Source organism: Brassica napus, chromosome C9, assembly GCF_020379485.1.
Source record: "Brassica napus cultivar Da-Ae chromosome C9, Da-Ae, whole genome shotgun sequence".
Lineage (NCBI taxonomy): Eukaryota > Viridiplantae > Streptophyta > Magnoliopsida > Brassicales > Brassicaceae > Brassica > Brassica napus.
In genome coordinates, this window is record NC_063452.1 from 18,662,015 (window position 1) to 18,686,166 (window position 24,152).

The following is a 24,152-nucleotide window of genomic DNA, read 5'->3' on the forward strand; positions in this document are numbered from 1 at the left end:
CTATGGAGGCTAACAACGAGTTTGCGGCGACTTTAGAAAAATGCCTGCAGGATGTTCCGCGTTCTGACGAACTTTATGAAATAAAGAAGGTCGTTCGCGAGCTAAAGCTCGGTCTAAAGATGGCTAAAGACCAGGAGCATGTCAATGCTGCGCAACTGGCTTCCGCTGAAAAGCTGGGGAATCAGGCTGCTTCGCTCGAAGCTCGTCTGCAAGTTGTGGGCAACGAAAGGAAGTCGGCCCTAGAGCAAGTTTCCTTCTTGGAAGCGAAGGTTGAATCTTCTGCCAATAAGTTCTTTGACGACCTTCGTCGCACGACTTATGACGCCAAAAAGACTATGGCGGATAGCTATCTGGATGTGCTGGTCTCTCTGAGAGAGAAATGGGAAAAGAAGAAGGCTGCAACTGATTGTGAGGCTCGTCTTCAGGAAGTCGTGGTAAATATAGATCTTTTGAAGGAGATAATGAACAACAATCTCCTGGCTTCGGATGAGTTGTTGCGGCTTTGAGCGAAGGAGGTCGAGCTTGGGTCCGAGGTCGATGTGATAGCGACTTCGAATTTCTCCGTTGGGAAGCTCGACCTGCCTCAGATATCGGAGGATCTGCCAGAGGATTTCTTTGCTAAGGTCCCTTCCACGGCAGACGACGTGGCGAAGTGCTCGGGTGATCGCTTTGAGGATGGTGAATTCAACATCGAAGAGTAGCTTTAGGGACTTTCTTTGCTTTTCTTTCTGCTTTTTGTTGCTTTATTTATTTTTTAATAAAGAAGGGATCGTGGATCCCGATTTATTTGTTGCCATTTTTATGTTTTATGCGGGGCCGATCTTTTGGGGCCATGTGTCGATTTGTTGTAGATACTTTTATCGACAGTTTCGATGTAACAAAAGATTTTGTTAGCTAGTTTTGTCGCGCTTGTTTGCGGAGTTGATCGCGACCGAGGACTTGATCAGGGTCCTGGTTTTTGATTAACTGTCGCAGTTATGCGATTTTCTGATATGAGTAGTCTGATGTGTTCGAATGTCTAAGAACTGTATTTATTAAGATGTTGGATTCTGTTTCGTTACATATTTGTGAAAAGAAGGCAGTTTTTGATATTGTCGTGCCGTTGTTCCTCGGGTGTTGCGATATGCCCACTTTGAGTTCTGTAGGTGGAAGGTGACTGGACTCGTGTCGTGAGTTGCCTATGTACCCTCGTCGAGGGATCAAGTCATAACGTAGTTCGATTATTTTCCCAGGGATAAGGTCTGTTGTTCGATTGTTCGTGTACGTAGGTACGCCTGTCGTTAATTTTGGCTACCTGATTAAGGGTGTTGCTCGATGTCCTTTAAGCTCGCGAGGTAGCATGTCCTGGAGCTCTTCTGGCTTCCTCTGATAGTTTCGACTCCTTTCAGGGTTCGAAATTTCAGGCATTGGTGATATGTCGACGGGATTGCCTTCATGCTGTATAGGCAAGGTCTCCCAAGGATTGCGTTGAATGGGGCTGGACTGTCTATCATGATGAATTCTATGATTTTTCTGATTTCTCCAGCGGTTACCGCGAGCTCGATCGATCCGAGAGAATAGGTGGTCTCTCCTGCGAAGCCGATGAGGAGACTTCGCTCTTCCTTAAGGAGTGTTTTAGTGAATCCCATTCTTTTAAACGCATCGTAGAAGAGGACATCGGTCGAGCTTCCGGTCTCAGTGTCGATCATTACTCGGGATAGTTCACAACCACTGACATCGATTCGTATCACGAGAGCGTCTTTGTGTGGTTTATCGAGATCTGTGGTTTCGTTTTCGTCGAAGGTGATTTCGTGATCGGGACCCGATAGGGGCTCTCTAATTCCTACGTTGTTTTCGGCTCTCCGTTGGTATGCTTTGATTGAGTTGACCAATTGCAGAACTTAGAGCCTCAGTAAATGAAGTCAATCCATTTTTTGCCCTCGTTGTGGACCGGAAAACTCCACCTCTTAGTCAGTGTTGGTCGGTAGTGTCTCTGCCCCCCCAGACAGATTGCGATTGAGAGTCTGCATTCTGTCTTTTTTCTGAATCTGTTTCTCCAGCAGCTCGCGAATCTTAGTCATTTTATTCTTTCGCTTGAAGTTGGAGATTTTTACGCAAGGAGGCTTTGTGTTTGGATTGTACTGAGTGACACGAGGAGGGGGAGTGGCTTCGTCGGGATTTTCCAATGTGCGGATCGCTACCACGATCTCGAAGCGAATTTTCCCTTCGGTTTGACTCTTAGTTTCGTTGGTTGCGTTGTTACTTGGTCCCCACGAAATCATGTCGACTCTTTTCTTCGGAGCCGGGGGTGGAGAGCTCGGTGATTCCTGTTCGATTTCCCTGCCTCTTTTGTTTGTCGAGACTTTGGATTTTCGGTTGGATTTTGAAGTCACTGGTTCTTCTTCTTCCTCTCTGTTTTCCTCAGTGGTTTTCTTGCTTTCGTTTTGACTGCGAAGTGTGGCTCGGCATTCTTCGGTCGCGTGGCCCTTGCGATAATGGAAGGTGCAGTACTTGCTAAGATCGTATGTTGAAGACTTTTACGACGAATTATTTATTGCATAAGAGTGCTGCCCTTTGGTGGTTGGTTCTTTAGGAGCAGTAGGCTTTTTGGTCACGTTATTCTTGTTCGCGCTATACTGTTCCTTTAGCGCTGCGACCTCCTCTTCATGGGTGGCAAAGTAAGAGGCTCGGTGTAGGGCGTCGTCCAATGAAATAGGTGTTCGAACCGCCCGTTCTTCTCTAAATTTGGACGAGAACCAGATGCCATTCTTCATTGCCGCTAGGGCGACGACCTCGTTCGGGTGCGAAATCTTGGCCTTGATCTCACAGAACTTGTTTATGTACGCTCTTAGTTGTTCGAAAAGTGCTTGTTTGAGATTCCAAAGATCTGCCTCGGTAACTCTTATCTCTATGAAGGCTGAGTACTATTTTAGGAACGTAGACACCAACTGGGTAAAGTTGTCGATAGAATTTTCTTCTAGTCCAGCAAACCATTCTAGGGCGGCTCCAGTGAGGTTCTCGGCGAAGAAACGGCAGTATCCGGCCTCGTTTTCATCGTCGGTGAGGTGTGCTCTTGATATCGCTAGACGGAAGGCTCGCACATGGGCTTCCGGGTCTGTGTTCCCGGCGTATTCGGAGAATTTCAGTTTCCCAACGTGATGCAGTCTTACTGTAACACCCCCGAACCATCCTAGGCATAGGTCGACCTATCGGCCAACAATCAAACAAGAACATGACCGACGGACGACCCACACCAAGGGTTGGAGATTAAAGGCCAACCGGCCAGCCAACAATCAAACAAGAACATGACTGACCGTCCAACCCAACACCATGGTCCGGAAGCGCTACGTGACGGGTTAGGGACGATCAGGCCAGAGTCACAAATTTTACTCCACGACCTCGACCAGTTCGTCCACTAACACGTCCCGCTGCGTCAAGGCACAAGGCTTTGCAACCTGTACCTAGAGTTAGCATTTTCCGTTAGATCGAGGCCTAAGGCTTTTCAACCCGTACCTCGACCTAACGTTGTGTTAGACCGGACTAGTCAAATATCAGAGTACTCATGAAGCGCATATAAAACAATTACTTTATTGATTCAAGAAATATTCATACATTGAATAATTCAAGACTGGGCCCGGCCTAATGCCAAATCGAGTCAACTATACACAAATCCACAATACCGTTAACAAAAGGCATAAAAATCTACACCGGCGGTCCTAACATCCAGCACCCCGCTATCCGATCATCCTTACCTAAGCTACCTACAAAAAGGACAACGGAGTTGGATGAGTAACCTAATGTTACTCAGTGAATTATAATCCCCAACTAACAAATACAACCCCTCGCTATCCCACCCCAAACAATCTAAAGCGAGAGGTTCACCTAACAACAAATTAATCCAATTCAATAAATAAGCAATATCAGAAAAACGCAGCAGATAATAATAGCAAGATAATTAACGATATGAAATCATAACCGCTAATGACTTGCTAACCACTTAAACTCAAACTCAACTCAATCTAGGGTTCAACAACCCTCTACACCCTCAACACTATAACTAGGGCCCTTTGTGAGTTAGTGTTCCGCCTCTATCCTCGGCAATATCCTATCTCCTTACCACAAAAGCCAGAAGAAGGAACTTTCAACCGAACGTGGCCCACAGTACAGTCGGGTCACCGCGTGACAGCCCCAGTACAGTCGGGCCACTGCCGGTTGTTACACGACGATCGCGGCCCACAGTACGGTCGGGTCACCACAAGACAGCCCCAGTACAGTCGGGTCACTGCCGGTCACTACCCCGTCCGTGTAACCACTCAGCCATGGGCCATGATCCCGTCTCTCTGAGTGTTCTCGATCCAACGAATAAGGGGTTTCCTTGAACCCGCTGGGTACAAGGGCGAGGAAACACTAGTCCACCTCAAACATGCCTAGCATGGTGGGTTACACACAAGCTATATGGCATCACACTCTAACTCTACAACACTAACAACAATATCATCACTAAACAACTCAACCAGTTAGTCACTCCCTTACCAAGAGCTGACAAACCTCAATCAACAAGCAAGAATTCAACATTCGCTAACTAACCAATCAACCTAACCATTAGCATGCTACTACAGTTCCCAAGCAATAACTAAGCATGCTATCAGCTCAATCAACTAAAACTCAACTATTAACTAATCAAACCGTTACTCAGTTAGATCCGGCCTCCTGCCATGATCCAACTTCCAAGTAACGGAAACCTGCATGAAAACAAGTCAGCAATCAATTGATCACAACTCACAGTGTTCTTTGCCGATAAGCAGCTGGTTGATCGGAGAGGACTTGGCCAAAACCCAAGGGACGCCTTGACTGGAGTGGACTGAACTGATCTCGACTTGAACAGAACCTCGGCTTCACCATGAAGAAACTGACAGGCCTTGACAGGCTGATCTGGACTCGGACAGAACCTCCTCTAGCTTCTGGATAGTTTTTCGGACTTCCCGGCGGAGTATCGAGCAGAGCTTCGACTGATCTGAACCCGTAGAACTGATCTAACTCCGGACAGCATCTCCACTTGATCATCAAAGGAACTGAGTGGCCTGGACGAATTCAGTTGGACAGAACCGCCCCTAGGTGCTAACTCGAAATCAGTAGAGAACTGATCTCGAAAACTCTCTAAAACACTCGAAATAGCTCGGAATCACTTGCTTTCTTTTTCTACTTCTCTCTCACGTTTTTAACTTGGTTTGGACAGGTCTGGATGTGAAGAAATGAGCTGGGGTCGTGGGGTATTTATAGGAGACAGCAGCCAATCAGATTCAGGTTAGTGGCCGCCCGTGTGTCGCTTAGCATGGCTCCGGACGCATGAGCGGCGGCACCTCGTGCTCCACATGGCTGGCTGCATGTCCAGGACACATGCAGGACGCCACCAATCCTCACAGATGTCAGGCTGCATGACTAGAGCTCATGCAAGGCGCCACAGCAGCACACACATGTCGATCAGCATGCTTCGGTTGCATTCGCGGAGACACCTCGTGCTTGGTCGATCCACCTCGTGCTTCTACATGTCAGGCTGCATGTACAGCTTCCACGCACGGCGACACCTCGAGCTTCTGGAGACACTTAGCTGCTTAGATGGTAGTTATCACGTCCTGGCTATATACGTAGAGACACCTCGAGCTTCTTGGTCGGTTTACGCGATTTTTGACCCTTCCGGCAAATTTCTGACCCGTGATCAATCCCAAATATTTTTTCGCTCCCGTTCTGATGCTCTAAATATTTTTAATAGACTCCAGATGAATTCTGATATCCTGTAAAAATATTTCCCGAGCGTCAGGCTTCCTCGAAGAATTCCATAATACCGAAATTAGGGTTTTCGCCCAATTTCCGATCTTCCTGTTGTGTTTCGATCCCGTCGTGCTTGCTTCCCATCCTGCTTAATTCCCGTCCTGCTTCCAACTTATTATGTCTCCAGAATAATATTTTACTGATACGAAGATTTTCCGAGAAAACTTCGTGATGAAGAAACGTCGGTCTTCAAAAACCTCGAGCTTCTAAACCGTCGTGCTTCCAAAATTGTTATGCTTCCAAAACGTCCTTCACATCAATCTAAGACATCTTCTAACTATGATCGAGCAACTTATTCGACTCATAGTTCATCCACGATCACTTCTTCGCCCACCTCGTACTTCAAAACTTCTCGATCGATCCTTATTGCCCGCGACTCGACCACCACAAAGACACTCGACCATTCTCTCTCTCTTTTTTTTTTTTTTTAACGGGTTTCTACACTTACGCTGGCAATTCTGTTTGTAAACGGAGTCCTTCTTGTTTCTTCGATGACCATGTCGATATCTGGGGCAGAGCTCATCGCCATATGCACGATCGCATGTATCCTTTTGAGCTCGGCATCATTTCTTTCAATGTAATTCTGAAATGCTCTGGTTTCGCTCGGGATCCCTAAATCCTCCCTTTGGGGGTCGAAGTTGACATGGCCGTGAAGATCGTGCCTCCGAGCTTCTTCTGTTAGGTTATCGAATCCAGCTTGATGGAGTGTCCTCGTCGTGGATGGAGTTCGATTTTTGGGGATCGACGGGTTTGGTGGTGAGATCCGAGTTCTTGGTTCCCCGTGCCTTTCGGTCGATCCGTTTTGGAATTGGATTGGAGTGCTTCGTGGGTGTTGGAGCCCCGTATCGATTTCGTCTAATCCACTGTACCTTAAGCTTCGGTGGGTTATGCCCTGCGGCGGTGGTCGTTGTGAGTTTTCTCCCGCGTAGCGTCCAGATCAAGCGCTTGGGATCTCCGAAGTTCCGAACAGACCGGCATTTTAGGGGTTCGATGTACTCCTTAATGGACCAAGGGACGTTTGATTCCTTTCTCGAGCGTTCGCGGCTCGATGATCTGCGAGCTCCTTCTCAGCTTGCTCTAATCGATCAGCGATGGTCTGGTCGAGACCATTCCCCGAATTTCGGTCAGCTCTCCTCGAGTCTGGGCTAGAGGAGTCAGCGAAATTGGTCTAGATTGAGATCGAGTCGGATCGTCGGCGGATTACCTGTCCTCGGGGCGGTTCCAGACTAGTGCTCCGACTCGTTCTGGGATCGATGTCTGGTCGATCGAAGCGGATCGATGTCTGGTCGATCGAAGGGGATCGACCTTGATTCGAAGTCCCGATCGGAGGAATTCGTTGCGCCTGGGTCATTCCGGTTGCCCCGCTGGCTCCCGTTGGCCCAGATGGTACTGTTTTGGTCCCTGAGTCGGATCCCGTAGGATCAACTTCATGGACTCTCGAGGGTGTGGTTCTGATGGCTTGGCTGAGATCCGTAGTCGCGCTTAGGAAACTTAGATCGGTTTCTTAGCAAAGATGTTTTTCGTTTAACTTCCCCTCAGACGGTGTGGGAACCGGAATTCACACCGTTGAGATTTGTTAATCGGAGGAAAGCCAAGCTAACCTAGCCTTCCCTGAAGGTCCCGGTTATCTGCTGGGCCACGCACAATACAATCAATATGAAAGAGTCGAAAGTAATAAATCGTAAAAGAACGAAAAGAGAACAAAGAGGTCTTATTTCCGAATTCGCGTTTGAGCGTGAACAACAGGTAAGATCCTAGGCCACGAGAGCTGTCGGTACATTCGCTAGTCTAGCCACCTAAGTTCTAACCTAGTCGAGTCGCAGCTCGATAGTAAAAACGGAAAAATGCCTAAATTGCTCTAAGTATTAAGTTTGCTCTGAGAAAGCTCTCCCTTGCTCCTCGCCTTAAGCCCTCCTTATATACTCTCTCTAGGTCGGTTTGCACCTCTTCCTGGGCTGGATTCGTCGTGAGACGGGCTTTTCCATTTTTCGTCACTCTTCATGATTATCTTCGAAAACTTGACATTTATCTTTTTCTGCGAATAAAAAATAGACCGTAATATCAGCCTTAGGCTCAATCCTGTTCTAAAATCGTAAGTGGGCCGTTTAGCCGCGGTTCAGGCCCCTTTTGGGCCGTTTTGGGACTTAGACATTTTTACGATTTTTCCTAAGAAACAGCCGTTGGTTTTTCCGAAAGGATTCCAATTCCCCGTATAGTTAAGGGAACTGGTGTTCAAGCTAACCATAGCCGTTTTATACGGCAGGCAGGAATCCATTTCGACGACCAAGTTTTTGTAACTTTTCCCGAAGTCTTTCTTTGATAATCCTAAGCAAGACGAGACATGGGTATGGCGTCCAAGGGCTTGAGGATTGTGTTACAGGAACTTAGACGAGGATGCACGGTTTCGGGACAGGAGGTCGGTCCTCGCCCATGGGCGAGATGACCTCGGTGCGGGTCGTCCTCGCCCATGGGCGAGGTGACCTCGGCGCGGGTCGTCCTCGCCCATGGGCGAGGTGACCTCGGCGCGGGTCGTCCTCGCCCATGGGCGAGGTGACCTCGGCGCGGGTCGTCCTCTCCCATGGGCGAGGTGACCTTGGTGCGGGTCGTCCTCGTCCATGCGCGAGGTGACCTCGGTGCGGGTCGTCCTCGCCCAGGGGCGAGGTGACCTCGGTTGAGACGGTCCTCGCTTACGATCGAGACCTCATCCAGACTGATCTTCTTCTCGACATTCATCGGTTCGCATCCGCGAAAAACTTTCTTTTACTTGATTAACCGTTTTCCGGGAATGTCTAGTTTTCAAGGATCGATCGAGAGTTGGTTTTCCGGGAACTTTCTGGCATTGATTCCGTTGTGACCAGTTTTGACCCCAACAGACGGTGCCAAAATGTAGAACCTAAAATGTACACTAAGTATTTGATAGTGATCGGGGTTTGATCTAGGGAAGATAAATGATGTAGGCAACGATATCTTTAGAACACAACGATGTTAAATAGTTTCCAGTAGGTGAAAATGGACTTTATTGATGAATAAGATCGAATACAATGAATTGAACTAGATCGAGTGATACAAACGAGATCGGTAACAAACGAGATCGGTAAAGAAAGAATCTAAAAGTGGGAAGACAACAGATCGATGTAAGTGTGTAGCTCTCTCTAGGGTTTTCAACGTGTCCTCCTCTGTTTCCACTCCTCTTCCTTTATAGTAAGTCGACTTCGAGATCTCTGTGGTAGCTCCGCGATCTCAGCTTCTTGTTGCACGATCTCCGCCACCTCGGCGACTCCTTCTCGAGCTCGTATTCTTGCTACGGGCTCCGGCCCTTTAAGGCCCATGCTTTTGATCGCGGCCCATTATGGTATTGACCATAATGGGTCCAATAGATAGGATTGACACGTGAACGTAAACTTCTCATAACCATAATTAACTTTTAAATTGTGAAATCATGATATAAAACCGAGATGACTTAGTTTCATTATAACCAAATAGTAGGCATCAGATTCTTCAGCCTAAACGTTAGGTTCTTATACGATAAGTGTTTTTTTTACCTAAAATATTTTAAAAAATGGGATCAGCTCATCAGTAAACAAATTATGTAATACACTACAAGAAAACAGCGGCATACTGAGGGAAAAAATCGTCGGTATGTCGTCGGAATAACGCTATTCCGACGACATACCGACGAAAAAATTCCTCGGAAATAACTCCTCGGAAATTCATCTTTCCTCGGAAATCCCTCAAAAATTTCCGACAGAATTCCGAGGAAACCCTATTTCCTCGGAATTTCCGAGGACCACAAGTTCGTCGGAAATTCCTCGGAAGATGTCGTCGGAATATTCCGAGGGATAAACTTCCTCGGAATATTTCCAAAATTAAAAAAAAAAAATATTATTTTTTTTAAATTGAAATTCGAAAATATAAAATTAAAATTGAAATAGAAAACATATTTAAAATACAAAAAATAATAAAATAGTTTTTATAAATAAAAAAATGTTTTATAAATACAAAATTAGTTTTAATAAATATGAAATCATCTTTTTATAAATACAAATAGTTTTTATAAATACAAAAAATAATAAAATAGTGTTTATAAATAAAAAATGTTTTATAAATACAAAATTAGATTTATAAATATAAATATTTTTATAGATATGAAATCATCTTTTTATAAATACAAAATAGTTTTTATAAATACAAAAAATAATAAAATAGTGTTTATAAATAAAAAAAATGTTTTAGAAATACAAAATTAATTTTAAAATATGAAATCATCTTTTATAAATCTAAAAATTGAATTTATATACAAAGAACGGTTTGTATATTTAAAAATAGTTTTTATAAATACAAAAATAAAAAAATAGTGTTTATAAATCAAAAAAATGTTTTATAAATACAAAATTAATTTTAAAATATGAAATCATCTTTTATAAATCCAAAAATTGAATTTATATACAAAAAACGTTTTGTAAAATCGAATTTATATAGAAAAAACGTTTTGTAAATACAAAAATAATGAAAAATTTATAAAAAAAGTTCTAAATCAATTCAACACAACCAAATCACAATTCTAAACCTATTACACAACAAATCACAATCCTACCCAATCACCCTAACAAAAATCTATCAAAAACCTTCTAAAATCATCAAATCTACTTAAAAACCTAACAAATAGGACCTAAGAGAGTGGGATAGGGTCCTTACATGATTTGTAAGAGAATGGAAAGGATTCGCCGGAGAGTTCGTCGCGAGAGAAGGTGGAGAACGCCAGAAGGAGAGAGAGATTGCCGGAGAGGAAGAAGAGAGAAATGGGGAAGAAGATGCGTTTGGAGTTTATAAAACCTTGGGTCCGACGGATATTTTCCGTCGGAATTCCCTCAGTATTTTCAATTTCAATTTTTCCGAAATATTTGGCGGCTTGTTTGCCCGGTTAAATGAAAATATTCCGAGGAAATTCCGACGGCCACTTAAATATCCGTCGGAATTTCCTCGGAATATTTTCATTAATTCGAGGAAAAAGAATATCCTGTGCATGTATTTCTATTAATTTATATTGTTCCTCGGAATTTCCTCAGAATATTCCGAGGAAATACCGAGGAACTAGTGTTTGGGGTTTCAAAACATCAATTTTTTTTGCCGTATTTCATTTCTTATACAATTGTAATGCATACCATTGAGGATTCTTTGTATAGATGAGCATAAACCATGAAATAACAAATTTCAAAACGAATTGTAAGTATTTCCTTTACCGTTCATTAAAGTGTATAAGTGTTTCTCTTATGTTGTGGGAATTTCGTTCATACAATCGGAAAAGTGTTTATTATAGGGTAAGGAACAAATTTTTGACTTCATAATGAACGTAAGACACTTAATAAGGGTTATATAGGTGTTATTCAAACCGCAAAAACGTTGTTTTCGGTTTAAAAACCCTATTTCCTCGAAATTTCCTCGGAATATTCCGAGGGAATTCCGAGGAAACCCTTTTCTTCCTCGGAATTTCCTCGGAATATTCCGAGAAAATTCCGAGGAACTAGTGTTTGAGGTTTCAAAACGTCAATTTTTTTTAAACGGATCGATCGATGGATATATGTCAAAAAACGCATCGATCGATCACTAAGATGGACCAAAGCGTAACAATGTGATCGATCGATGAGATTATCCCATCGATCGATCGAGGATATCAAGTGTTCCTCGGAATTTCCTCGGAATATTCCGAGGAAATTCCGAGGAACTAGTGTTTGGGGTTTCAAAATCTCGAATTTTTTTTTTATAAACGGATCGATCGATGGATATATGTCCAAAAACGCATCGATCGATCACGAAGATGGACCAAAGCGTAACAATGTGATCGATCGATGGGATTATCCCATCGATCGATCGAGGATATCAAGTGTTCCTCGGAATTTCCTCGGAATATTCCGAGGAAATTCCGAGGAACTAGTGTTTGGGGTTTCAAAATCTCGAATGTTTTTTTATAAACGGATCGATCGATGGATTTATGTCCAAAAACGCATCGATCGATCACTAAGATGGACCAAAGCGTAACAATGTGATCGATCGATGGGTATATGTCCAAAAACGCATCGATCGATCACTAGTTCGTCGGAATTTCCTCGGAATATTCCGACGGATTGATGGTTCCTCGGAATTCCGTCGGTATATTCCGAGGAAACCCAAATTTTGGGTTTCCTCGGAATTTCCTCAGAAATTCCTCGGGAAATTCCGAGGATTTCATTTTCCGTCGGAATGTCCGTCAGAATACCGTTGTTTTCTTGTAGTGAATTAACAAAAAAATACTATCCGAAATAGTGAAGGGTGCTTGATAATATTCCATTCCTTGAAAGGCAGTAAATACTAGAGCCAGTAAAACTGTAGCTACTAAAGCATAAACTACTCGTTTTTCCATCCCCGCGAGTATAGCATGATGAGCCCAAGTTACGGCAGCTCCGGATGAAGGGAGAATAGGGGTATTAAGAAAAGGGATTTCCCAAGGATCTAAAACCCCAATCCCTTTTGGGGGCCAAATACCTCCGATCTCTACAGCAGGTGACAAAGAAGAATGAGAAGAAGCCCAAAAAAAGCAAAAAAGAACATAACCTCCGATACGATGAACAAAATAGAACCATATCGAGGTCCTAATTGTACGACTTTGGTATGATGTCCTTCCAACGTGGATTCACGTAGAACATCGCGCCACCATACGAACATGATATATAGGAGAAATATGAGGCCCAATTAAAATTTGTTTAAGGGCCAAAAATATTAATTCGATCAAAAATATAATTCACCCTGCGCAAAACGCAAGTCTTATTCTAGTTAAGTGTGTTTTTCTGTGTTCTAAAGTTATGGAGAATTGAATGGAGAGAAGGTGATCAATATTTATTTAAATGAAGTTATGTACAGGCATAAAATTATATTCGTAGTTTACGTTTTTGACTAGGTGGTTTCAAATATCTCACTAACTTAGAAGGTGTTTCTAAAATGTCATTTGATCCCGACAATTCAGAAATACGGTTCTTCGCATCAATCTGAGATTTTAATATCTAACTAGATTTTGACCGGTGCAACCGTGCAGATATTTGTATTCAATTATTTATCAAATTGTTTTACATTAATGGTATATGTTATAAAATTAACCATATTTTCAAATTTATATATGCTTTTTAATTTTAATAATTTTATAGTTTTCATGTTTATCATGCCAGATTCAATTCACACAGTTAATTGCATTGTAGCGCGTTATTATATATTTTTGTTTGAGTTTGAATATTAGACTAATTAAAATATATTTATTTCAAAGTATATGTAAATTATTTTGTATTTCATATATTATTTAGGTAAAATATTTGCATGTAAATGTCCTATTTCAAATTATAAGTAATAAGGATAATTTTATGTTTAAATCAAGCAATAAATTCATATTTACTGCAATTGAAAAAAATATATTAATATACATTAAATCTAAACATTTAGTATTAGTTATTCATAAATAAGAACATAAACTATTGAAATATCACACAAAAATAATTGGATCTGTATAATTTCTTATTTTAAGTCACATGAGTCAATGATTTAATTATCCTAAGTTCAAACAATCAATGTTGATTAAAAAAAGAGAAATTCCCTATGATAGATCTAAAATAGTTTTTGTCACAAATATAGATATTAGAAATAGAAATGACCAAAATAGGCTTAAATTTTTTTATCAAAAGAAGTAAATATACACTTATACCCCTAAGGTTAATTAATCTAGACATTAATGTTTAGAATTAAGGGATGAGGTTTAGGGTTTAGGGTTTAGGGTTTAGAGTTGAGGAGTGGAGTTTTGGGGATAGGTTTTCAAATTTTTAAAAATAAAATAAAATTAAAATTTTCAATATAAAATACTATTTTGGTCATTTTAGTTTTTGAGATCTATTTTTGTGGCAAAAAATTAAAAAGGTCTATTTGAGATAATTACCCTTAAAAAACACAATTAATGATTAACTACTGTTTTTCCGGGAAGAAAACGTCAACAATTCTAACTTTGTTATAAATCAATTGATGGATGTCCATAACCGGCCCGGTCCATAAACCGGCCAATCCGCAGGAGAGAGAGAGAGGAGAGAGAGTCGACCGAGTATGAGAGAGAGGCGGCCAAGAGACTTTTCATTCTTCTTGTTTTCCTTTTTCCTTTATGTTTATGATTTGTAATATTTCTTTTTATCTATCTTGTAATCTCCTATATAAAGGGAACACTTATTCATTAATAAAATACAGAAACTTACAGCTCTAAATCCTAAGTTTCACAACACGTTATCAGCACGATAGTTTCCAAACTCCGTGAGCCAAAAATCGCAAAACCCTTAAAACCCTAAACAAGCCGGCAATCCATCTAACCCTAATCCGATCGTACCTAAACCCTAACCCGATCACGTCTCGTTCGTTCCAGCAAGCATTCCCGTCTCAGCCCCATCCTATCTCCGCTCAGACGACCCCATCCGTTCTCAGCTTGCATCCCGGACAGCTACAGCTCGCGTTCCCCGATCAGCCAGCTCGCGACCCGATAGGAAGCAGCCTGCTAGCGTTCCCGATCAGACGCGTCCCGTTCCAGCTCGTTCCAGCTCGCGTTCAAGCTCGCGTCCGATCGTCCAGCTCGAGGTTCTCTTGGTGGTCCGGTTCTACAATCTTCAAAACCTAAAGGTAATTCGAATTCTGAAAACATGAAATCGAATTTGGTTGATTGTAAAGATTGAAACCCTAAAACCTAATCTAAAAGATGAAAGCTATAGGATAATAGATCAATCCCTAAAGAGTAAATCGAAGCTCGAATAAGTTTGATCCCCTAAACCCTAAAATTCGAGGTTTGATCCATTGATCAATTAAAATCAGAACCATAAAGGTTTTCAATCTCAAATCAAATCCCTTTGATCTAAGATCAAATCAAATTCCCAAAACCCTAATCTGAAAAAAAAATCGATTTGTATTGTTTGGAATTTGAACATTGATTGATCACCTAGAACTATTGATTAGGATTGTTTAAACTTGAATCTGAATTTGTCTTGTTTAAACTGAAACCCTAAATAACCTAGTCTATATTATTTTGAAATCGAATTTGGATTGTGGCTGTGTGGCCTTGATACATTCTAGGTCAATTGTTCTAGATCATAACCCGTGGCCGTGTGGCCTTGCTGCATTCATATCTAAACCTAGCCACAACTGATTGATTGCAATTTGAACTTAGAATCTAATGTTAGGATGGTATTGAAATTGAAATCAAGTGGCCAAATGTTTGTTCTTTGCATGGCCATGTGTGTGTTTGTTATGATTGCATTGTATGAACTGATAAGAATTCATCTATACTAGGATTGCAATTACACAACAAACTATATGCATTAACCCTGAATTAAAACTAGTAGTCGTGCGGCTTGTTGTCTACCTTGGCCGTGTGGCTTCTTCTTGGCCGTAAGGCATAAACCTTGGGTATTAGGCTTACTTGATTGTTTAAACTTAAAACCCTAAATTTAAAACTATTACTAAAAGATCTAAAAATATTAATCCATGATTTCAGATGTCGAAAATCAATAACCTGGATTTTGCTGCCTTAAATCTATCTGGAGACAATTACCTTCAGTGGGTGCTCGATGCTAAGATCATCTTGAAATCCAAGGGTCTCGGTGAATGTATCACCGAGAACAATAATGCCAATGAAAAGGATCGTTACAGAGCCATCTTGATCATTCGTCATCATCTAGCTGAGAGTCTCAAGGATCAATATCTAACCATTGAGAATCCACTAGATCTTTGGACTGAATTGAAATCGAGATATGATCACCATAGAACGGTGATCTTACCAAAAGCTCGGTTTGATTGGACGAATCTCAGGATCCAAGACTATAAGTCTATGGACGAGTATAACTCTGCACTGTTTAAGATCGTTTCTGAAATGAAATGTGTGGTGAAAGTATTACGGATCAGGATATGCTTGAGAAAACCTTTTCCACTTTCCACACAAGCAATTTATTGTTACAACAACAGTACCGTGAGAAAGGTTTCAAAACCTATGTTGATCTTATTTCTTGTCTCTTGCTTGCTGAGCAGAACAATGAATTACTAATGAGAAACTGTCAGATGAGACCTCTTGGATCGGCTCCACTACCTGAAGCACACGCCACATAGGACAATAAAGAGTCCAACCACGTCCAAGGAAACGACCAGCATTGCCGTGGTAGGGACAAGTTCAATGGACGTGGCCGCTGTAGAAGATCTTTTGGCGAGGAAATGGTCGAGACCATGGACGGGACAGTGGCTCATTTGGACGAGGCCATGGTCGCGGCCGTGGATCTTCATTCAAACCTCAACACTCGATCAACTCAAGCAAATCAGTGTGTCATAGGTGTGGAATGAGTAATCATTGGGCTAAGACTTGTAGGACTCCCAAGCATCTAGTTGACCTCTATCAAGAGAGTTTGAAAGGGAAGAATCCTGAAGCCCATATGACATGACTTCGATCATGAGAAGGACGATCTTATGGATTATGAAACTTCAGATTGTCTTAAAGAGTGAAGATTGATTTCGACATTTGTAATCTAAATTTTGGTGTTCTTTGATTTGGTGTTTTTCATTTCTATGAACTTAAAACTTAAATAATAAATGAATGATTTTATATATGAAGTCTCTAAGTAACATCCTATGAATCTTGTTTTAGAAATGAACGAGAACAAGGATGTACTCGTTGTGGACAGTGGGTCGAGCCACACCATCTTATAAGACAAGAGATACTTCTTAACCCTAACTCTTAAAAACGCCAACATCTCCACCATTGCGGGAATAACTAGTCTCATAGAGGGGCACGGCCAGGCCAACATCCTGTTTCCTATGGGTACCATCTTGAGATATCAGATGCCTTGTACTCGCCCAAATCTAAGAGAAATCTATTAAGCTTTAAAGACATTCGAATGAATGGCTTTCATATTGAAACCACGGGCACAGGAAACAAAGAATCCCTTCAAATCATTGAAATCGTCCATGGCAATAAGAAAGTTTTAGAACCCATTCCCGTACTATCTACTGGTCTTTACCATGCTAAAGTAAGTATGATCGAGGCCAATGCCATTTTTAATAAAGAGGCAATCGACAACTTCACTCTATGGCACGACCGGCTTGGCCATCCCGGTTCGACCATGATGCGTAAACTGATCCTGAACGCTAATGGCCATACCCTTAAAGAGAAACGAATTATCTCTAAGCACTTGTCATGTGTTGCTTTTTCCCAAGGGAAACTCATTTCTAGGCCATCACCAGTTAAAGTCACTAAGGAAATGATAAACTTTCTGGAAAGAATTCAAGGAGACATCTGTGGACCAATTCACCCACCTAGTGGGACATTTTGATATTTCATGGTCCTCATAGATGCGTCCACTAGATGGTCGCATGTTTGTCTCCTCTCGACCAGAAACTTGGCATTTACCAGGTTACTTGCTCAGATAATTCGATTACGAGCTCATTTCCCAGATTTTCCTTTGAAGACTATACGTCTTCATAATGCTGGTGAGTTCACTTCCCAAGCGTTTAATGATTACTGTATGTCCATGTGGGTAAGTGTGGAACACTCCGTGGCACATGTACATACACAGAACGGCTTGGCCGAATCATTTATAAAACGCATACAGCTCATAGCTCGACCATTACTCATGAGGTCGAGACTTTCGGTCTCAGCGTGGGGACACGCCGTCCTTCATGCGAGTGAACATAAGTATTCCCGATCACAATTACTTACTAGTCACGTGCCAGACATTTCCCATATTAGGACATTCGGTTGTGCCGTTTATGTTCCAATAGCTCCACCACAGAGAACAAAGATGGGACCTCAAAGGAGGATGGGGATATATGTTGGATTTGATTCCCCCACGATTTTAAAGTATCTTGAGCCAACTACGGGTGATTTGTTTAAGGCCAGAAACGCGGATTGTCATTTCAATGAATTCGAAATTCCAACATTAGGGGGAGATAGCAGTAAAATGGTAAAAGAAATTTCATGGAATCAAACATCCATATCTTGGCAATATCCTCGAACTCAAGAATGTGATCTAGAAGTTCAAAAGATCATTCATTTACAAAAGTTAGCTAATCAATTGCCAGATTCCTTTGCTGACCCGAAAAGTGTGACTAACTCATACATACCAGCTGCTAATGCACCAATAAGAATTGATGTTCAAGAGGGACACAATCAAGTTGCTACAGAGTCTAGACAACATATGAAACGTGGTAGACCAATAGGTTCCAAAGATAAGAACCCTCGGAAAACAAAGAAAGGTGCAGAAAATGAAACTGAGGTTGTTCAGACACCAGACATGGCCACGGCCGATCCAGCCCGTGATGTGGCAGCGTCCGACCCTACGGCTCTAGACATGGCCGGACCTGATGCCACTGATGTGGCCGGCCCTGATGTGCCAAATAATGTGGCTTGGGACGCCTTGCTTCATGGTACTGATGGTGCAGATAATAATGAGATCTCAATAAACTATGTCTTGTCTGGAAAACGGTTGAACAAAAAACATGTCGACATGGATGATATATTTGCTTATGAAGTAGCACTTTAACTTATGGATAATGAGGATCATGAACCCACGTCTATATATGCATGCATGCAACGACCAGATTGGCTTAAGTGGAAAGAAGCCATAAACGTGGAGTTATAATCATTGAGAAAAAGAGGTGTATTTGGCCAAATAATCCGGACACCTCATGATATTAAACCAGTGGGATACAAATGGGTCTTTGTGAGAAAGAGAAATGAGAAAGGCGAAGTTGTGAGATACAAAGCACGACTTGTTGCACAAGGATTCTCACAGAGACCAGGAATAGACTATGCGGAGACATACTCCCATGTGGTGGATGCTACGACCTTCAGATTCCTAATGAGTATGACCGTGAGAGAAGGTCTAGATTTACGGTTAATGGATGTTGTAACCGCATACCTTTATGGTCCACTGGATAATGATATTTACATGAAAGTTCCAGAAGGTATCGAATTGAAAAACAAAGAGAGTTCTCGAGAACAACATTGTATTAAATTGAATAATTCTCTTTATGGACTGAAACAATCCGGTCGGATGTGGTACAATCGACTGAGTGAATATCTAGGAAAAGAGGGATATAGAAATGACTATCAGTCCATGTATTTTCATTAAGAAATTCAAAAATCAAGGGTTCATGATCATAGCAGTATATGTTGATGATCTGAACATCCTTGGAACCTCTGGAGAGATTCCCTAAACGGTTGAAAACCTTAAGAAAGAATTCGAGATGAAAGATCTCGGGAAAACAAAATTTTATTTGGGATTACAACTTGAGTACACAAATGATGAGATCCTTGCGCATCAAATGGCATATACAGAAAAGGTACTCAAGAGGTTTAACATGGCCGATTGTCATCCCCTGACCAGTCCCATGGTCGTGAGATCACTCGGCCTGGACACTGACCCATTCCGTCCCAAGATGGACGATGAGGATGTCCTTGGTCCCGAAATGCCATATCTCAGTACCATAGGAGCTTTAATGTATTTGGTAACTCACACACGGCCTGATATAAGCTGTGCCGTGAACCTACTATCTAGGTTTAGTTCATGTCCGACCCAGAGGCACTGAAATAGGATCAAACACGTTCTTCATTACCTGCAAGGAACAAAAGACTTGGGTCTATATTATACTAACCATAACAAAGATGGTTTAGTTGGTTTTGCTGATGCTGGTTACTTATCAGATCCACATCAAGCACGATCACAGACAGGATATGTCTTTACGCATGGTGGTACGGCCATATCATGTCGTTCCATGAAACAAACCATCGCGGCCACATCGTCTAATCACTCGGAAATTTTGGCCATACATGAGGCCAGCCGCGAGTGTGTTTGGTTGAGGTCGATGACCCAACACGTCCGAGCTGATTGCGGGATGTCCAAGAACAAAGAGCCAACCGTAATGTATGAGGACAATGCTGCGTGCATTGCTCAGCTCAAGGACGGTTACATAAAAAGTGATAGGACGAAGCACATATTGCTTAAGTTCTTCTTTGCTCACGAGCTTCAGAAAGCCGGTGAGGTCCAGGTCGTCCAAGTACGATCAAGTGACAATTTAGCAGACCTATTCACCAAAGCACTTCCTACCTGCACGTTCAGGAAGCCCACGCATCAGATTGGAATGCGTAGGCTGAAAGACCTCCCCTGAGGTTCACATCAGGGGGAGTAGTACGTGTTGTACTCTTTTTCCTTCATCATGTTTTTGTCCCACTAGGTTTTTCATGATAAGGTTTTAATGAGGCAATATTAAGCGTATTACAATCCTTGTATGGTTATGGCATCCAAGGGGGAGTGTTATAAATCAATTGATGGATGTCCATAACCGGTCCGGTCCATAAACCAACACATCCGCAGGAGAGAGAGAGAGGAGAGAGAGTCGGCCGAGTATGAGAGAGAGGCGGCCAAGAGACTTTCCATTCTTCTAGTTTTCCTTTTTCTTTTATGTTTATGATTTGTAATATTTCATTTTATCTATCTTGTAATCCCCTATATAAAAGGAACACTTATTCATTAATAAAATACATAAACTTACAGCTCTAAATCCTAAGTTTCACAGCAAACTTAACAAATTAATCAGACTTTCTTTTTCGTTATTTTTTCGGTCATATTCTATTCTCCTTTCTTCATCTGTTAACTACCGATAGATCCTCCAAGCTCCAACTCTAATAACATAAGGTTTAACATTGTTGAGTAAAGTTACACTTATCTTTTACAAAAAAAAAAAGTTACACCCTTATTTGAAGACATTTTGTGTGAATGTGGTGATGGTTTAGTGAATGATACACACTTTTTATTTATAGATGAAACTGTTCCTATATTTAGTGTATCGTTGCTTTGAATGCAAATAGAAAATTAGGAAATAATATATTTTAATACGATTTTTTAAACCATAATTTTAGGTTATATCTTCTTATTGATATTAAATTACGTGAATCTTTCAATATACTTGGGGAAAAGTTAACGTATACCTGTTTAGATAATAATTAATTTGAAAATTTGGTAAGGATATGAGAGCATATATATTTTACGATATTTGTGTTAGATTTGAACAGATTTTATTTATTTTAAACATTTTAATGTTGTAAAATAATGGAGAAACTGTGTGTTTTGGAGGACATAAAGCTTCTCAAAGGAAGTTTCCTCAACTCTGATATAGTTCATGTACCTCGGACAGCGAATCTTCGGGCAGATAGTCTAGCACGCAGTGCTAGGAAACAATCGTCCTTTGTCGTTCACATGGATGCGGAGTTACCGATTTGGTTTACAGAGTCATCATGAGTCTGTAAATTCTTTGCTGTCAAAAAAAAAAAAAAAAAAAATGGAGAAACTGTGTGTTTATTTCTGAATAATAAGTTCCCTTTATATAGGGGTTACAAGGAAGAGATAAATTGAAAGAGTACAAAACCTAATCCAAAAGGAAATAGGAAAACTAAAGATAACAATAAAAGGAAAACGTCCTAATCCTAAGTCGGTCCAAACCGACCGACTCTCTCTCCTCTTGGTCGCGGCCGCGGCTGGGCCTGGTCGTGGCTGATGGGCCTTCTCTTCTGGTCTTGGTTAATAGCAATCCACTCCATGATTTATAACACTCCCCCTTGGATGCTATAACCACATGGGTTTGTATCATGCACGACGCTGCCTCATTAAAACCTCTCTAGGAAAACCAAAAACCCAAGGCGGGAAAAATGGAAACCGTAGACAGGAAAAAGAGTACAACACATGACACTCCCCCTGATGAAGGCATCACTGAAGATCCTTCAGCTGGCGCATTCCTATCTGATGAACCAGCTTCCTGAACGTTGAGGTTGGCAGAGACTTGGTGAAGAGGTCGGCTGAATTATCACTGGACCGAACTTGAACCACTTGAACTTCTTCAGCCTTCTGCAGGTCGTGGGTGAAGAAGAATTTGGGCAAGATATGTTTTGTTCTATCTCCCTTAACGTATCCATCTTTGAGCTGAGCTATGCAAGCTGCATTGTCCTCATAGATGATCGTTGGCTCTTCTTTTTCCTTTCCCACGGCCAGACCACTCTCTTTAAGAATATGGCCGATCATGTTCCTCAACCATACAAGCTCTCGGCTTGCTTCATACATGGCTATGATCTCGGCATGATTAGAGGACGTGGCCACTAAGGTTTGTTTCGTGGACCGCCAACATACTGCAGCCCCACTGTGTATAAACACATATTCTGTCTGAGATCTATCATTGTGTGGGTCAGATAAGTACCCAGCATCTGCATATCCGGCTAAACCCTGTCCCGGTTGGTCGGTATAGAACAATCCGAGGTCCTTTGTTCCTTGCAGGTATCTGAACAGATGTTTTATACCATTCCAGTGCCTAAGTGTCGGACATGAACTGAATCTAGACAGTAAACTCACGGCAAATCTGATGTCCGGTCTAGTATGACTAGCCAAATACATTAAGGCTCCAATGGCACTTAGGTAAGGCATTTTCGGTCCGAGTGTCTCCTCGTCCGGCTTCTTTGGTCCGAATGGGTCCTTCTCTAGGTCTAAGGACCTTACGACCATGGGACCCGTCAAGGAATGAGCCTTGTCCATATTAAACTGTTTGAGTATCTTTTCTGTATATGTCCTTTGATGCACAAGGATTCCATTGTCTACATACTCAAATTGCAGTCCCAAACATAACTTAGTTTTTCCTAAGTCTTTCATTTCGAATTCTTTCTTTAGACATTCGACTGTTTGGGAAATCTCTCCAGGGGTTCCTATTACATTCAGGTCATCCACATAAACCGACATAATCACGAAGCGCTTGCTGTCGAATCTCTTTATAAAAATACATGGACTTATTGGATCGTTCTTATAACCCTCTTTCACTAGGTACTCTAATAATCTGTTGTACCACATTCGACCTGATTGTTTCAAACCATATATATAAGCCTTTATTCAGCTTAATACAATGTTGTTCTCGAGAACCCTTCTTATCTTTGAGCTCAATACCCTTTGCAACTCTCATATGAATTTCATTATCCAATGGGCCATACAGATACACGGTTACTACATCCATTAGGCGCAGATCAAGTTTTTCTTTCACGGCCAGACTGATCAAATATCGTAATGTAGTTGCGTCCACCACAGGGGAGTAAGTCTCCTCATAGTCTATTCCTGGTCTCTGTGAGAATCTTTGTGCTACAAGCCGTGCTTTGTATCTCACTACTTCTCCTTTCTCATTTCTCTTTCTCACAAAGGCCCATTTGTATCCCACGGGTTTGACATCTCTTGGTGTCACGGTTATAGGGCCAAAAACACCTCTTTTCTTTAATGATTCTAACTCCACGTTTATAGCTTATGTCCATTTGATCCAATCTGATCTTTGCATGCATTCATATATGGACGTGGGTTCTAGATCCTCATCTACTTCCATGATCTCATGTGGGAACCGAAATTCGCACTGTCGATTTCCGTTAAAATAAAGAAACTAGGAAAATCCTTATTTCCCAGAGGTCCCGGATATCTGCTAATACCACACGTCAAGCAATCAGAACACAAAAACAACAATGATAAAGTATAAGAAATCGAAAAGAGAGCAAAGTAGGTCTTATTCTGAATTCGCGTTTGAGCGTTACAACAAGGTACGAGCCTGGGCTACAAGAGCTGTCGGCGAGATTCCTAGTTCTAAAATCCTAAGACGGCAATAACCTAGTTGAGTCGCAGCTCGAATAACAAAAACGGAAATATGCCTAATTGCTCTAAGTGCTAAGTCTGCTCTGGAAAAAGTCCTCTTATGCCTCTCGCCTGGGATTCCTTATATACTGGCTCCAAGGTCGGTTTACCCTTTTCCCCTTCTGCCATTAAGCCGTCATAGCATAAAAATAGAGATATTCCATTTTTTCCGATCTTCGTAATTATCTTCAAAATTTCGTATTTATCCGCAGAAACTTGACATTTATCTTTCCTTGCGATCCAAGCGTAAACCGTCATGCGGCTTACGGGCTGTTGGTTAAGAAATCGTAAGTTGGGCTTCGAGTCATGTCTTAGGTCCCTTTGGGCCGTCTTCCGACTCGAAGCGTTTATTATGGCTTCTTTCGATAAAGAACGAACTTTCCGCGGTTTTTACGGTTAATTTTGATCGATAACTTAGAATGGCGGGGAATCGTGAAATGGTTTCGCTACGGTCTTCGGGAGAGAGCATCGAAGGGTAGATGAGAACGCATGGACTAATTTCGTATCGACGTTTCAGAAGAGCTCGGTCGCTACGTAGCGACCGAGTGCTTGATCGCTACGTAGCGACCGAACTTTGGTTCGAGCTTGGTCGCTACGTAGCGACTGGGC

The 24,152-nt window shown here is 41.7% G+C and overlaps 1 protein-coding gene and 1 pseudogene across 1 annotated transcript; one reads left to right on the top strand and one right to left on the bottom strand.

Annotated features, from left to right (window-relative positions):
- Nucleotides 1–12,043: 12,043 nt before the first annotated feature.
- LOC125592399 lies at nucleotides 12,044–12,534 on the bottom strand (annotated as a pseudogene).
- A 7,170-nt stretch (nucleotides 12,535–19,704) lies between these two features.
- LOC125592510 lies at nucleotides 19,705–20,007 on the top strand. Its single transcript, XM_048767721.1, has one exon. It carries the CDS (start codon nucleotides 19,705–19,707, stop codon nucleotides 20,005–20,007), a length of 303 nt encoding a protein of 100 aa, XP_048623678.1.
- Nucleotides 20,008–24,152: the final 4,145 nt, after the last annotated feature.

Excerpts from the sequence above, each read along its gene's own strand:
- LOC125592510 (XM_048767721.1), top strand. The coding sequence starts at position 19,705 with ATGACCCAACACGTCCGAGCTGATTGCGGGATGTCCAAGAACAAAGAG.